The sequence below is a fragment of the Sorex fumeus genome, unplaced genomic scaffold (genome assembly GCF_029834395.1).
Source record: "Sorex fumeus unplaced genomic scaffold, SorFum_2.1 ptg000002l, whole genome shotgun sequence".
Lineage (NCBI taxonomy): Eukaryota > Metazoa > Chordata > Mammalia > Eulipotyphla > Soricidae > Sorex > Sorex fumeus.
The window spans coordinates 25,838,854-25,852,209 of record NW_026606059.1 but is presented as its reverse complement, the minus strand read 5'-3'; the positions used below and the strand labels follow the sequence as shown (position 1 = coordinate 25,852,209).

Genomic DNA, 13,356 nt, shown 5'->3' with positions numbered 1-13,356 from the left:
CAAGTTGAGCGCCTAGGAGGTAGCTGACGTGGAAGGGCTGGCCTCAATTCAATCCTGGAGCCACAAGCTCCATCCCGTGCCAGCAGCCCCCTGTGACGCTGCTGGCCCCGAAGGCACAGCTTGAGACCACAATGGCCCGAGCACTGTTAGGTGCAAGTTCTTTTTAAAAATTAAAACAAAAATAAAGTCCTTTTTAAAAAGCTCATATGATTCAACAAAAAAAAAAAAAGAAAGAAAGAAAGAAAAACTGGGCAGATTATGTCTAAAAAGGGCATACACACAGCCAACAGTCACATGAAAAAGTGTTCGTCATACCTTGTTTTTTTTTGTTTTGTTTTTATGTTTAGGTCAGACCCGGTGGTGCTCAGGGCTTACTCCTGGCTCTGCACTCAAGAATCACCTCTAACCATGGGGGACCATACAGGGTGCCAGGGATTAAACTCAGGTCAAGCCAAGCGCCCAACCCACCGTACTATTACCACTCAGCCCCATCATACTTTATGATCAGAGAAGTTCAAATTAAATCACAGTATCACCTCACAGAATGACCTATATCACAAAGATCAAAACAAAAGACCAAAACCTGCATATACCACAGATGGGAGTAAGGGATTATAAAGTTGCCATCTTTAGAAAAAGTATGAAGATTCCTCAAACTATGAAAGCTAGATATAGTATATGATTCAGCAATTCCATTCAATTCCCTAAGAACATAGAGTAACTTAAAAAGGTATTTGCACTTTATCATTTCAGTACTATTGACAATCGCCAAGATAAACGAACCTAGTGCTCCATGACAGATTACTAGAGAAAGAAGATCTTCATTGGGATACTAATCAAATTTTATTATGTTCAACAACTGGGAAGTTTTTATTTCTTTAACTTGTTTTTAACTCATGGGGTGGAGCGATAGCACAGCGGGTAGGACATTTGCCTTGCATGTGGCTGACCCGGGCGACCCAGGTTCAATACCTCTGCCCCTCTCGGAGAGTCGGGCAAGCTACCAAGAGTATCTCGCCCGCATGAGAAAGCCTGACAAGCTACAAGTGACGTACTGGATATGCCAAACACAGTAACAAGTCTCACAATGGAGACGTTACTGGGCCTGCTCGAGCAAATCGACAAACAACGGGAGGACTGTGACAGTGACCGTGAACTTTTTTAACTCATAAAATAGGGCTAACAATATAGGTGACGGTTGATAAAATGAAAACTAAGTAGTGTAAATGCCCTCAGATGAAAAAAAGTTTGTCAAACTGGATAAAGATGCAAAATTCAACTACACGTCACCTACAATAAATGTACTTCAAGAAAAAAATGACATAAGGCAATGAAAAGTTAGACTCTATAAATATCAAAATAGATTCCAAGGTAAAGATGGTTTTTAGCAAAGACCACTTCATACAGACACAGGGAACAGTTAATCAAGAAGACACAGCAATCCTACATCTTTAGTCAATAACACCAATTTCAAAATCTGTGAAAAAAAGCTAATGAAACTGCAAAGATGAACAGAAAAATCACAATTTTCTACCTTGAATATAGCAGGTGGCTGACCCAAGTTTGATCCCCCGCACTACACACGGGCTCCCAATCCCAACACGGAGTGATCTCTGAACAAACAGTCAAAAATAAGCCCTGAACACTAATGGGTGTGGCTCCAAAAAGAAAAACAAACCCAAAAAAATCAGAATTAAAATCAGAAATTTACTGCACCCATTCCACAACCGATACAACAATTTATAAGCACAAGGATCACGAAGAATATGCAGAAGGTAAGGGTGAGACACCAGGTACCACTGAAAACAACCCTCGGACACCAAGCTGGGCAGAGCCCCTGAGTTTTGCTGGGTATGGCCCAAAAACAAACGAAAGAATGCAAGCAGGGCATTTTACAAAATGGACGTGTCACATGAAAACGCAAAAGACACAAAATAGTCAAAGAGTTCTGAAAGGGAAAAAAATAGAGGATTAATAACATCTGATTTTAAAAATCATAAGTTATGTAGCCAGAGATGCAACTTAGTGGCAGAGGACATGATTCACATTTAATAAGACCCTGGGTGGGACAGGAGCAATAGCACAGCGGGTAGGGCGTTTGCCTTGCACGCAGCCGACCTGAGTTCGATTCCCAGCATCCCATATGGTCCCCTGAGCACCGCCAGGAGTAAGTCCTGAGTGCAGAGCCAGGAGTGACCCCTGTGCATTGCCAGCTGTGACCCAAAAAGCAAAAAAAAATAATAAAAATAAAAATATAATAAGACCCTAGGTTTGACTGTGGCACCACTTAAAAAAAATCAACAACTTATAATGCTATAGTACTTAAAACAACATGATATTTGCCTGAAGATAACAGATCATTAGAACAGGAAAAAATCAGTGAGTAAATATTTAGACAAAGGTGCAAAGGCAATGCAGAGGGGGAAGAATAATCACTTCAATATACAATATAATTAATAAAATGTTTTCCAATTGGAGAGAGAGTACTGATAGTAAGGAACTTGCCCTACACAGTCAAACTGGGTTCGACCCCTGTACCACATACAGTTCCCCAAGCACCACCAGGAAAGATCCCAGAGCACAGAGCTAGGAGTAAGCTCTAAGAAGCACTGGGTGTGTCCTCAACAATAAAAAAGTTGCACCATTTACATTTACCATTTATATGTACCTTTACAAAAATTAGGGGTAGTTCAAGTACTTGCCATGCATCCAGCCAAGCCCAGCTTGATTCCCGGTTATACATATGTTCCCTGAGCACCCCAGGAGTGATTCCTTGATCCCACAAAACAATGTAAATAAATATTTTTAAAAATAAATATTCAGGGCGGCTGGAGCAATAGCACAGCGGGGAGGGTGTTGGCCTTGCACGCAGCCGACCCGGGGTTCGATTCCCAGCATCCCATATGGTCCCCTCAGCACCGCCAGGAATAATTCCTGAGTGCAGAGCCAGGAGTAACCCCTGGGTATCACCAGGTGTGACCCAAAAAGCAATAAATAAATAAGTATTCAGGACCAGAGATTAGTACAGAGGCCAAGGTACTTGCTCTGTAAAAGGTCAACAATGGTTTGAATTCTAGCACCACATATGGTACCCCACACACCACCAAAAGTGATCCCTGTGCAGAGCCAGCGGTAAGCCCTGAGCACAGCTAAATGTGACCTAAAACCCTCCCCCAAAAGAGTCTTGGCTCAAAATAGCAATTATATCGAAATAAAAAACATTAAACTATAAAACATCTAGAACAAAACACATAATGAAAATTGTATAACCTCTGATGAGACAAGTATTTCTCAGCCACCATAGCAAAAGCACATTCTATAAAAGAGCAAATGAATAAATCAGAATGCATCAAACGAACAAGAATGCTTTTCAAGAGACCTTGTTAAAAAATAGAAAAGTTATAGACTAGAATATTTGCCAAGTGTCTATCTAAAAACAGACTTGCATCCAGGATATCCGCAGGGTAACAACACAGAACAGTCGTCAGAACGGGAACAGTGCCTGCTGCATAGGAAATGCTCAGAGATTTTACTGAGTTTCATATACTACTACCAAGAAATTATGCAGATAACAAGATACTATCATTAACAGTTTTTGAGAATTTACAAATCTGAGCCAGAGAGATAGTACAGTGGGTAGGGCACTTGCCTTGGAAGTTATGACCCAGGTTCTATCCCCGCTACCATAAACGGCCCCCTAAGCACCAACAGGAGTGATCCCTGAGCACAGAGCCAAGAGGAAGTCAGCTGTGAACCCAAAACCAAAATAATGAAGACACAAGAAATAAAAATCAACAATCTGAAAGTTTTGTAACTGTACCTCGTGGTGATTCAATTAAAAAAAAATGACAATCAGGATAGAGACAGCTCAACAGGCTGGATCACATATTTTGCATGGCAGAAGCCCAGATTCCATCCTAAGCACCACATGATTTTCCAGCAGAGCCAGGAGCAACCCCTTAGCAAAGTCAGAGAGAGCCCTAGTCACTAGGTATGGCCCCCAAACAAAAGTTTATGGTCAGGATTCCTGTATACCACACTCCGAGAGACCGCTTTCCTCAAAATACAGAACAATCTCAGAGTAGTCTAAATGAATTATTCAAGGAACTGAAGAGATTGGGGCTGGAGCTATAGTACAGCAGGGAGAGTGTTTGCCTTGCATACAGCCAACCTGGAGTTCGATCTCCAGCATATCACATGGTCCCCCAAGTACTGCCAGGGGTAATTCCTGAGTGCAGAGCAAGAAGTGACCCCTGAGAATAACCAGGTAGCACCTCACTGTAGCATCGTCCTTCCATTGTTCATCGATTTGCTCGAGCGGGCCCAGTAACATCTCCATCGTGAGACTTGTTTGTTACTATGTTTGGCATATCGAGTAAGTCATGGGGAGCTTGCCAGGCTTTATCATGCTAGGGAGATACTCTCGGTAGCTTGCCGGGCTCTCCGAAAGGGAGAGAAGAATTGAACTCAGGTCACCCAGGTGCAAAGCAAACGCCCTACCCGCTGTGCTATCGCTCCAGCCAGGTGTGACCCAAAAACAAATTCAAGTCGCACGAGTTGGATAACATGGGACTGGAAAGACAGCACAATGGGTAAGACATGCATGCAGTTGACCCAAGTTCAAGCGAAGCACCACATATGGTCCTGTGACTGCCCCCATGCGTGATCCCTGAGCACAGAGCCAGAAGGAAGCCAGGGCTCAAAAATAACAACAATGAAAAGTTGGATGATGAAGGACAAGATCAAGCCTGGATAATCCAGCAGTAATTTCTGTTGGTTTTGTTTGTCTGTTTGTTTTCAGTGTCAGTAATTAAACTCCCCAGGGAGCAGAGGGGTTAGGGGGGAGGGAGGGGAGGGAGGGGGGAGAGAAGAGAGAGAGAGAGAGAGAGAGAGAGAGAGAGAGAGAGAGAGAGAGAGAGAGAGATCCCTGGCTCTGAGCAGGGTGTTTGGGATATCTTTTTTTTTTTTCTTTTTGGGTCACACCCAGCGATGCCCAGGAGTTACTCCTAGCTCTGCACTCAGGAATTACTCCTGGCGGTGCTCAGGGGACTATATGGGATGCTGGGAATTGAACCCGGGTCGGCCACTTACAAGGCAAATGCCCTACGCACTGTGCTATCGCTCCAGCCCCCATTTGGGATATCTTATGTGGTACCAAAGAGAGAACGCACACACACTAGAGAGAGATAGAGAGAGAGAGAGACAGAGAGACTGAGACAGAGAGAGAGACAAAGAGAGAGAGAGACAAAGAGAGAGACAGTGACAGAGACAGATACAGAGACGGGGGAGGAGAGAAAGGGGAGAGGAGAGAGAGGGAAGATGAGAGAGCGGGGGAGGGGGAGAGAGAGAGAGAGCGAGACTGGGCCCAGGAGATAGTACAGTGGGTATGTCCAACCTGAGTTCAATTGCTGACAACACGTGGGTCCCTGAGTATTTCCAGGTGGCCCTGGAGGCCCTGGAACCTGTGGGTGGCACAGGTATGCCCAGTGCCACAGGGCCCCGCAGCACCATATCCTCGGCTCTTGCACTGAGCTGATGGCTCAGCTGGTCGAATCACCCCTACAATCCCTGAGTCCCCCAGCGTCCTGAGCACCTGTGGGCAGGCCCACCCCCAGAACAACTCGATAAACACTTCTGCACGGGCAAGCCCACACCCCTCAATGACTGCTCCACAGCACAGCTTTCTTAACACTTAGTCATGAGATCTGACAACTTATCAAAGTAGGGCAACAGAAAAAAAAAAAAAGAAACTATCATCTTATGTTATTCATGGCTTCTTTCCCTTACATTCTCAATTATACTTACCTTCTTTTGCCATCTGAGAAAATTTTTAAAACAACAACAATTCATAGAAAAAAATTAAGAACTGTATCCAGGTACCAAAGAGACACAATGATGTCACCAGTCTGTCACTTCAGGGGTCTATTAAAAAAGTCAGGGTGACAAAAGGTAAAGGTAAAGGTAAAGGCCCTCCCGTTGTTCTTCGATTTGCTCGAGCGGGCCCAGTAACGTCTCCACTGGAGACTTTGTTGTTACTGTGTTTGGCATATCGAATACGTCACGGGTGGCTTGCCAGGCTCTGCCGTGAGGGCGAGACAAAAGGGGTCAAGGCAAATATTAAAATAATTATTTTGGGGGTGGGGCCTGAAGTAATAGTGCAATGGGTGGGGCAGCTGCCTTGCATGAGGCTGACCAGGGTTCAGTCCCCAACACCCCACAGGGTCCCCCAAACACCACCAAGAGTGATTCGGAAGTGCAAGACCGGGATGTAAGCCCTGAGCACCACCAGGCGTGAACCCAAACTGAAACAAAACATTTTTCATTTAATGGTCACATACTGAAAGTTTCCATAAGCTGTTCATATTCTGTCAGAATAAATGGAGTGGGCTGGAAGGCAGCTCAGAGGGTAGCACCACATGCCTGGCACATGCAAACACCCAGGTTAGATCCCTGGCATCACATACCCTCAAGCACGAGATGTTCCCAGCACCACCAGATAGATCTATTGATCCATCTAGTCTGGCTGGCCGGTTATCGATGCCAACGGCCCTCCAGAGAAAGTGCATTAACATGGTATGTCACTACTTCCTATCAAGAAGCAGACATGAAAAGATAATTCTACACGACCTTGAAGACATTAACCTCTGTTTCTCAACTCTAGATGTACACTTAAGTCATAGTAGGGCTTTGTAAAAGAAAAAAAAAAACACTTGATGCCCAGTTTCATCTAAGATCAATTAAATCAGAATTTCTGAGGATGAGGAGACATTAAGTAGGGGTCTGGAGAGACAGAAAAGAGCTTACTTTGCACATAGCTGACATAGGTTCAATCCCCAGCATCACATACAGTCCCCCACACTCTGCCAGAACTGATCCCCAAGCACAGAGCCAGGAGTGTGTCCTGAGCTCCACTGGACGTGGCACAAACCCCCCCCCCCCCCCAGAAAATAAGAAAGAGAGAGAAAGAGAGAGAGAGAAAGGGAAAAAGGAAAAGAGGGGAAAAGGGAGAGAGGGAAAGAGAAAGAGAGAAAGGGAGAGAGGAAGAGAAAGAAAGGAGAAGACTAAATATTTTCTAATGATCCTTAGTGATTCAAACAGAAGGCTGAGGTTGAGAAGCTCATAATAAGCATACATCATATAAGCAAATAAACATGGAATGTCATATAACTGGTTAACATCTCGAGAAAATCAATGAGTTTGTACTGAGCTTACATTTTGCATGCCATAGATAATCACTTACTTCATTAAAATACACTTTGTGTTTCATCACTGGTAGACATGCATGAATGAGTGTGAGTGCTTTCCACAACAGAAATCCAGGCTTAGCCAATTAATATTAACCTAAATTATTAATATTAGACTCCTAAACATTATCCTTCGTTCAAGGTTAACTACAATAATGCAAGTTATTCTAGTACTCTTTTTTGTTTTGTCTTGGGGCCACGCCCGCTGTGCTCAGGGCTTACTCCCAGCTCTGCGCTCAGGGATCACGGCCGGTGGAGCTGGGGGAGCCGATGGGGGCAAACCAGTGCTGGCCGTCAGTGTCCAAGGCAAGTGCGCTACCCACTGTACTATCTCTCCTGTTCCTTGTAGTTTTTTTTTTAAAGAGAGGTAGATACAAGCAAATCTTGTCATTTGCAACAAGATGATGGATCTTGGGCATTACTCTATGTGAAAAAAGTCAGAGAAAGACAAATACTGTATGATCTCACTTTTCTGTAGACACATTTTCTTAAAATATTAAACCCGCAGATAGAGAGAACGGACAAGCGGCTGCCAGACAGAGGATGGGAGTCAGGCCAAATGGGTAAAAGAGTTAAAGAGGAGAAACTTCAAGTTATAAAATATGTAAGTCACAGAGGTATAATGTTCAGTATGGTGACATGGGTATTAGAAAGCTGAAAGGAAAGTAGATCTCAAAAGACTTCCCAGGGGGGGAAAAAAATTCTGTGTGGTAATTATTATTATCTAGACTTGTGCTCCTTCTGAAATATATATAAATATGAAATTATTATGGTATACATAAAAAGGAGCATAATGCAACATTATAAATTGTATCTCAGCTAATATCCAATTTGGTCGAAGACCAAAGCACCCAGACCACTAAGCACAAGTTAGCAAAAAGAGATCTCCCAACAGCATTAAAAATTTTTTTCCAGGGCTGGAGTAATTGCACAGCGGGTAGGGCGTTTGCCTTGCACACGGCCGACCCGGGTTTGATTCCCAGCATCCCATATGGTCCCCCAAGGGGTAGTTCCTGAGTGCAGAACCAGGAGCAACCCCTGAGCATCACTGGGTGTGACCAAAAAAACCAAAAAAACCACCCTTACTTCTACTGATCTCAAGATCAGTAGAAATAAGGACATAGGATACAATGAGTCTCGCTTTCACCACAATACACCTGGTTCATTTGAAGGGGAGATTGTCAAAACAGACCAAATGAAGGGAGGAAGGTAAAAGACACAAAGCGTGAGGAGCAAGGGGCTGGGGACCAGTCCACCAACAGCAGGGCTGGCCTCTACAGGCTGTTCAGAAGGGAAGGCAGAGTTCAGATTTAGCTACAAGTTTGTCAAGAAAATCAAAAAAGAGGGGACTGGAGCAGTAATATAGAGGGTAGGGAGCTTGCCAGGCAAACTGATCCCTTAGCACAGAGCCAGTAGGAAACCCTAAGCACCACCTGGTGTCATCTCAAAAAAATACTTCCCCCAAAAAAAGGAAAGACGAAAGAGCTAAGGATACATACTAGGTATGAGTTTAAAGCGGATAGGAGTGGCAAGAGAGATAGTTCAGCAGGTAATGCACTTGTACACGGTCGAACCATGCTCGATCCCGGCACCCCATATGGTCCCCTGAGCTTTCCAGGAATAATTCCTGATCATGGAGCAAGGAGTAAGCCCTGCCCATCACCAGGGAGGGCCCCAAACCAAGGAAGGAAGGAAGTTAGGAAGGAAGGAAGTTAGGAAGGGAGGAAGGAAGGGAGGGAGGGAGGGAGGGAGGGAGGGAGGGAAGGAGGGAAGGAGGGAAGGAGGGAAGGAGGGAAGGAAGACAGACAGGGAAACATGGAAAGACTGAGAGAAGAAATAAGAAGAAGGTAGAGAAGGACCATGAGAATCATGGTGTGGAAAGACTATAAGCTCAAGCTCTTAGAGGAAATGAACTGGGAAATTTACATGTCTCAGGAGGATGAGTGCTGAAGATGAGAACTATGGAGGATCTTGTAATTATAAAATCACAGGAAAGTATGACTGGAGGAAAGAGGGTAAGACAAAGACAACTGGCGACGTGCAAGGCACTGAGAGTTCAACTCGCTGGAACAATCATCCACTTAGACACTGAAGCAAAAGTCAAATCAGAAGGAGCACAGAATGATGGCACATGAGTAGGGTGCTATCTTGCAGGCAGCTGACCCAGGTTCTACCAGACATGATCCCCCAAGGTCAGAAGTGATTCCTGACCATAGAGCATAGGAGGAAGCACCGAGCACAACCGAGTGTGGCCAGAAGCCAAAAAATTAAAATTAAAAAAAAAAAATTTTTTTTTTGCTTTTGGAGTCATTTCCAGCGATGCTCAGGGGTTACTCCTGACTATGTGCTCTGAATTACTCCTGGCAGTGCTTGGGGGACTATATGGGATGCCGGGGAACGGACCCAGGTCAGCCGCATGTAAGACAAACGCCCTAGCAACTGTGCTATCACTCTGGCCCCTCAACTTTTTTTCAATCAAAGGAGCATTAGGGAATGAAAGTAAGTAATAGAATGATCCAAAGGTTAACAAATGTGAGGGCTTCAAATAATCACATAGATTTTAAAGCTGCAGAGCAGTATCCAAAGGAAGAATGCCTAGCATTAGCAAGAAGGAGCAAACGGAACAGAAATCAAAGAAGCCAGAGGAGAGGGAAGAATGAAAAATGTTGACCCGTAAATAATCTCAGCCGAACCCAACAGCACAGAACGCCCTGCACCATGGCATTCAGGCCAGAAAGGGTGGGTCCTGCCACAGGCCCGGTGGAAATATCAGCGTTTCTACATATTTGCAATCTGTGATATTCCAGTCAATGTATTTCAAAAATGAGTAAGGGGAAAACATCCTTCCAGGCAGAGAACAACTACAAAAAGGCAAAGGTACAGAAATGAGAAAAGAAGCATGGGTGTTAGAAGAAAACAAGCAGGTCAACAAGATTAAGGGCAGAAAGAGAACGAGCATGAAATGATTAAGGAAGAAAATCGAGTTATATAAGCAGACAGGCAGACCAAGGCCACTACTGAGACTAAGAGCCTTTTTTTTTTTTTACAAAGTCATTAGGAACAAATTAGACTGTTGCTCAGAAAGACTTCGTTAAGTATCTATACAAAAAAACAAAATTGATGGATTTCAGTTTCATATTTTATTACTCTGAGGGAGATGCTGTGGGGGGAAAGAGTAGTTAAAAAAGCCAATTGCTTTATGAAAATTAATAAACTTTTGATGGAAAAAATAGTATAGGAGGTAAGGCACTTGCCTTGCATGTGATTAACTCAGTTCAACTCTCCAGCACCATATATGTCCCCAGTGCACTGCCAGAGGTAAACTCCAACACTGGGCCAGGAACAGTCCCCAACTCCCCCAGGTGGGGCCCAAACCATACCCCCACCACCCAAAAGAATGATTCTCTCCAACTTTCAGCGATCCACTGTTTCCAAATTACATGCAAAAGTTTATGGTCATTATATTATCCAATATCCAACATTTAAAATGTGCCAAATAAATCTGCACACAATTGAGTTTTTTTTTAAAACAATCTTTTGAGATTTTCGTTAACCATTATTTTTTTTCAGATATTTTTGAACAAAGCTCAAACATAAATGTACTAGTAGTAAATTTCTTTGTAACAAGTATACATGCAAACATCTGTATAAGGGTATGTATATGTACATATATAGTGCTTCTATTTAATAACATTGTGAGTGCATAGATAATAATAATGGAATATACAACTTTCATAATCAGTGAATATGACAATTGAGTATCATTATGTAACTTGCCATGTTTGCTGTCTCCATTTTTATTTTAGCAGCTGTGATTTAATTTTTTTAAAAAACCTATCCTTGGGAACCAAAAAACTTTTCTTCAATTATTTGGCCCTGGCATTTGCAAACTATTAAGCAAATTAAATAACCTTTCCGTGGCTGAGTTTTCAATCTGCAAAATGGAAATCAAAAATCCAGGGTCCGGAGCGATAGTATAGTGGGTAGTGTGCTTGCCCTCCATGTGGCCAGCCCGAGTTCAATCCTGTGAACCCTGGAGGGTCCCCTCAACCCTGTCAGAAGTGACATCTGAACACTGAGCCAGGAGTAAGCCCTAAGCACTGCTGCTATGGCCAAAAAAAGTAAAACAAAAAACCATATCTTAGATGGTTCTATTAAAGTTTTTGTGAAGTACTGTATCTGAGTTTTATAACCATAATGAGCTACAGAGTTATTGGATCAAAGGCTTTAAAATATTCTTACTGAAGAGCATAAGTCTTCAAGACATTCACTGCTCCCTCTCCCCACCCCCACCACCCCCTCCACAACACACACACACACACACACACACACACAGCACAATGAAAACCTGAGAGGAAATCTGACAGACCAAGAAGCATGTTTTCACCACCTCTCTTCATAACCTTACCTTCGAATGAGCAGGCCCTCTTTCTTTCAGAAGTTTATACTGGGGTTGGACTCTATTGAAACGGGCTAACTCATTTACCAGACACATTGGAGTTTTCTCTTTGGGGTTTGCCATTTTATCGTGGAGAGAAGCTGTAAACAAAAAGGCTGTAAAATTTTTGTGAAGAATGATTTTACAAAACGGAAGAAAAGCTAGTTTTGATTTTTTTTTAAGATTGAAGTCAGATTATATTTGGATTATTTTCATAAATGTCATATTAAAAATTCAAATATCTAAAATCTACTATGACATTCAACAGAATCATGTATCACAGTGCAAACAAATCAATTAAAATTACTTTTAGTTGGCAACTAAAATATTTTGTATACGTATATAATAACAAAAGGATTTTTAAATAAAATTTTAATTGATCTTATCACGTTCTCATAAAAAGGTTAGCGTAAACATATACTTTTCCTGATTCTTATTATTATAAAGTTAATTGCATCATTAGCTCTTATTGCTTGCTTATTGCTTATTTCTCATTCTAACATGTTAATACAAAAAACCCTCCGGGGCCAAGAAGTTAGTACGGGGGTAAAGCACATGCCTCGCTTGCCATCCCCAACGCCATGTGTTCCCCAAACATCGCCAGTGTGGCCCTGGAGGGTCCCAGAACTCCTGGGCAGGGCTGCACCACACCCTCAGCCAAGCATCTGAACCTCTGGCTGGGGGCCACACTGCTACGAGTGGTGTTCAGGCCGACCCCTAAAAGAAAAACTCTAAACTTGGAAATCAAGTCCTAAGCTTAAGTATTAGCTCTCCTAACAGTACTTTTTGTATCCTCCTTTATTAGTGCTGCTTTTCAATGAAACTCAGAAGTAAAAAGTGCTTAACAGATGCTGTTCTTAACCACCCAGAATTAAGAAATTACCCCATACCTACTTGAAATATTAAAAAATTCATTGAAGAGATATAAAACTTTGGCCCAAGGGGCTGGAGCAATCCTACAGCAAGTAAGGCATTTGCCTTGCACCATAGCCAGCCCAGGTTCAATCTCCAGCACCCCATATGGTTCCCTGAGCACACCAGGAGTAATCCAAGTGCAGAACCAGGAATAACCCCTGAGCATCACTAGGTGTGGTGCCAAAAAACAATAAACAAATATTTTTAAAATAAAAATTAAAAAACTATGGGGGCTGGAGCAATAGCCCAGCAGGTAGGGTGTTTGCCTTGCATGCAGCCAACCTGGGTTTGATTCCCAGCTTCCCATATGGTCCCCAAGCACCGTCAGGAGTAATTTCTGAGTGCATGAGTAACCTCTGTGCATCACCTGGTGTGACCCAGAAAGGGAAAAAAAATAAAAACAAAAAACCCTATGTCCTCAAACACATCGTCTTATAAACCAATGCCACCCAAATAAAAAAAAAATTTAAAAATAACAACTGTGGGGCTGGAGCAATAGCACAGTGGGTAGGGCGTTTGCCTTGCACGCAGCCGACCCAGGTTCGATTCCCAGCATCCCATGTGGTCCCCCGAGCACTGCCAGGAGTAATTCCTGGGTGCAGAGCTAGAGTAACTCCTGGGCATCGCTGGGTGTGACCTAAGAAGCAATAAATAAATAAATAAATAACAACTGTATTATATTCCAGTTAAGTTCCCTTTCTTTTCCTGAAACTGCTACTATATAAATTTAGAATAAATGCCTCTGGGGTATTTTGAAAT

General features: G+C 43.0%; 1 protein-coding gene across 8 annotated transcripts in view; it reads right to left on the bottom strand.

Annotated features, from left to right (window-relative positions):
• STAU2 (staufen double-stranded RNA binding protein 2) overlaps nt 1–13,356 on the bottom strand; it is a 282,793-nt gene that overhangs the window by 240,380 nt on the left and 29,057 nt on the right. For 3 of the 8 annotated variants that reach the window (XM_056113359.1, XM_056113342.1, XM_056113386.1), the window contains one exon: nt 11,653–11,783. The exons of 3 other annotated variants lie outside the window; for them this stretch is intronic. In XM_056113359.1, the coding sequence (XP_055969334.1) occupies nt 11,653–11,766 (114 nt within the window). In that variant the 5' untranslated portion in view covers nt 11,767–11,783. Of the gene's footprint in view, nt 1–11,652; nt 11,799–13,356 lie in introns of all 8 variants that reach the window. 2 more of the 8 variants (XM_056113368.1, XM_056113351.1) reach the window with 1 other exon arrangement.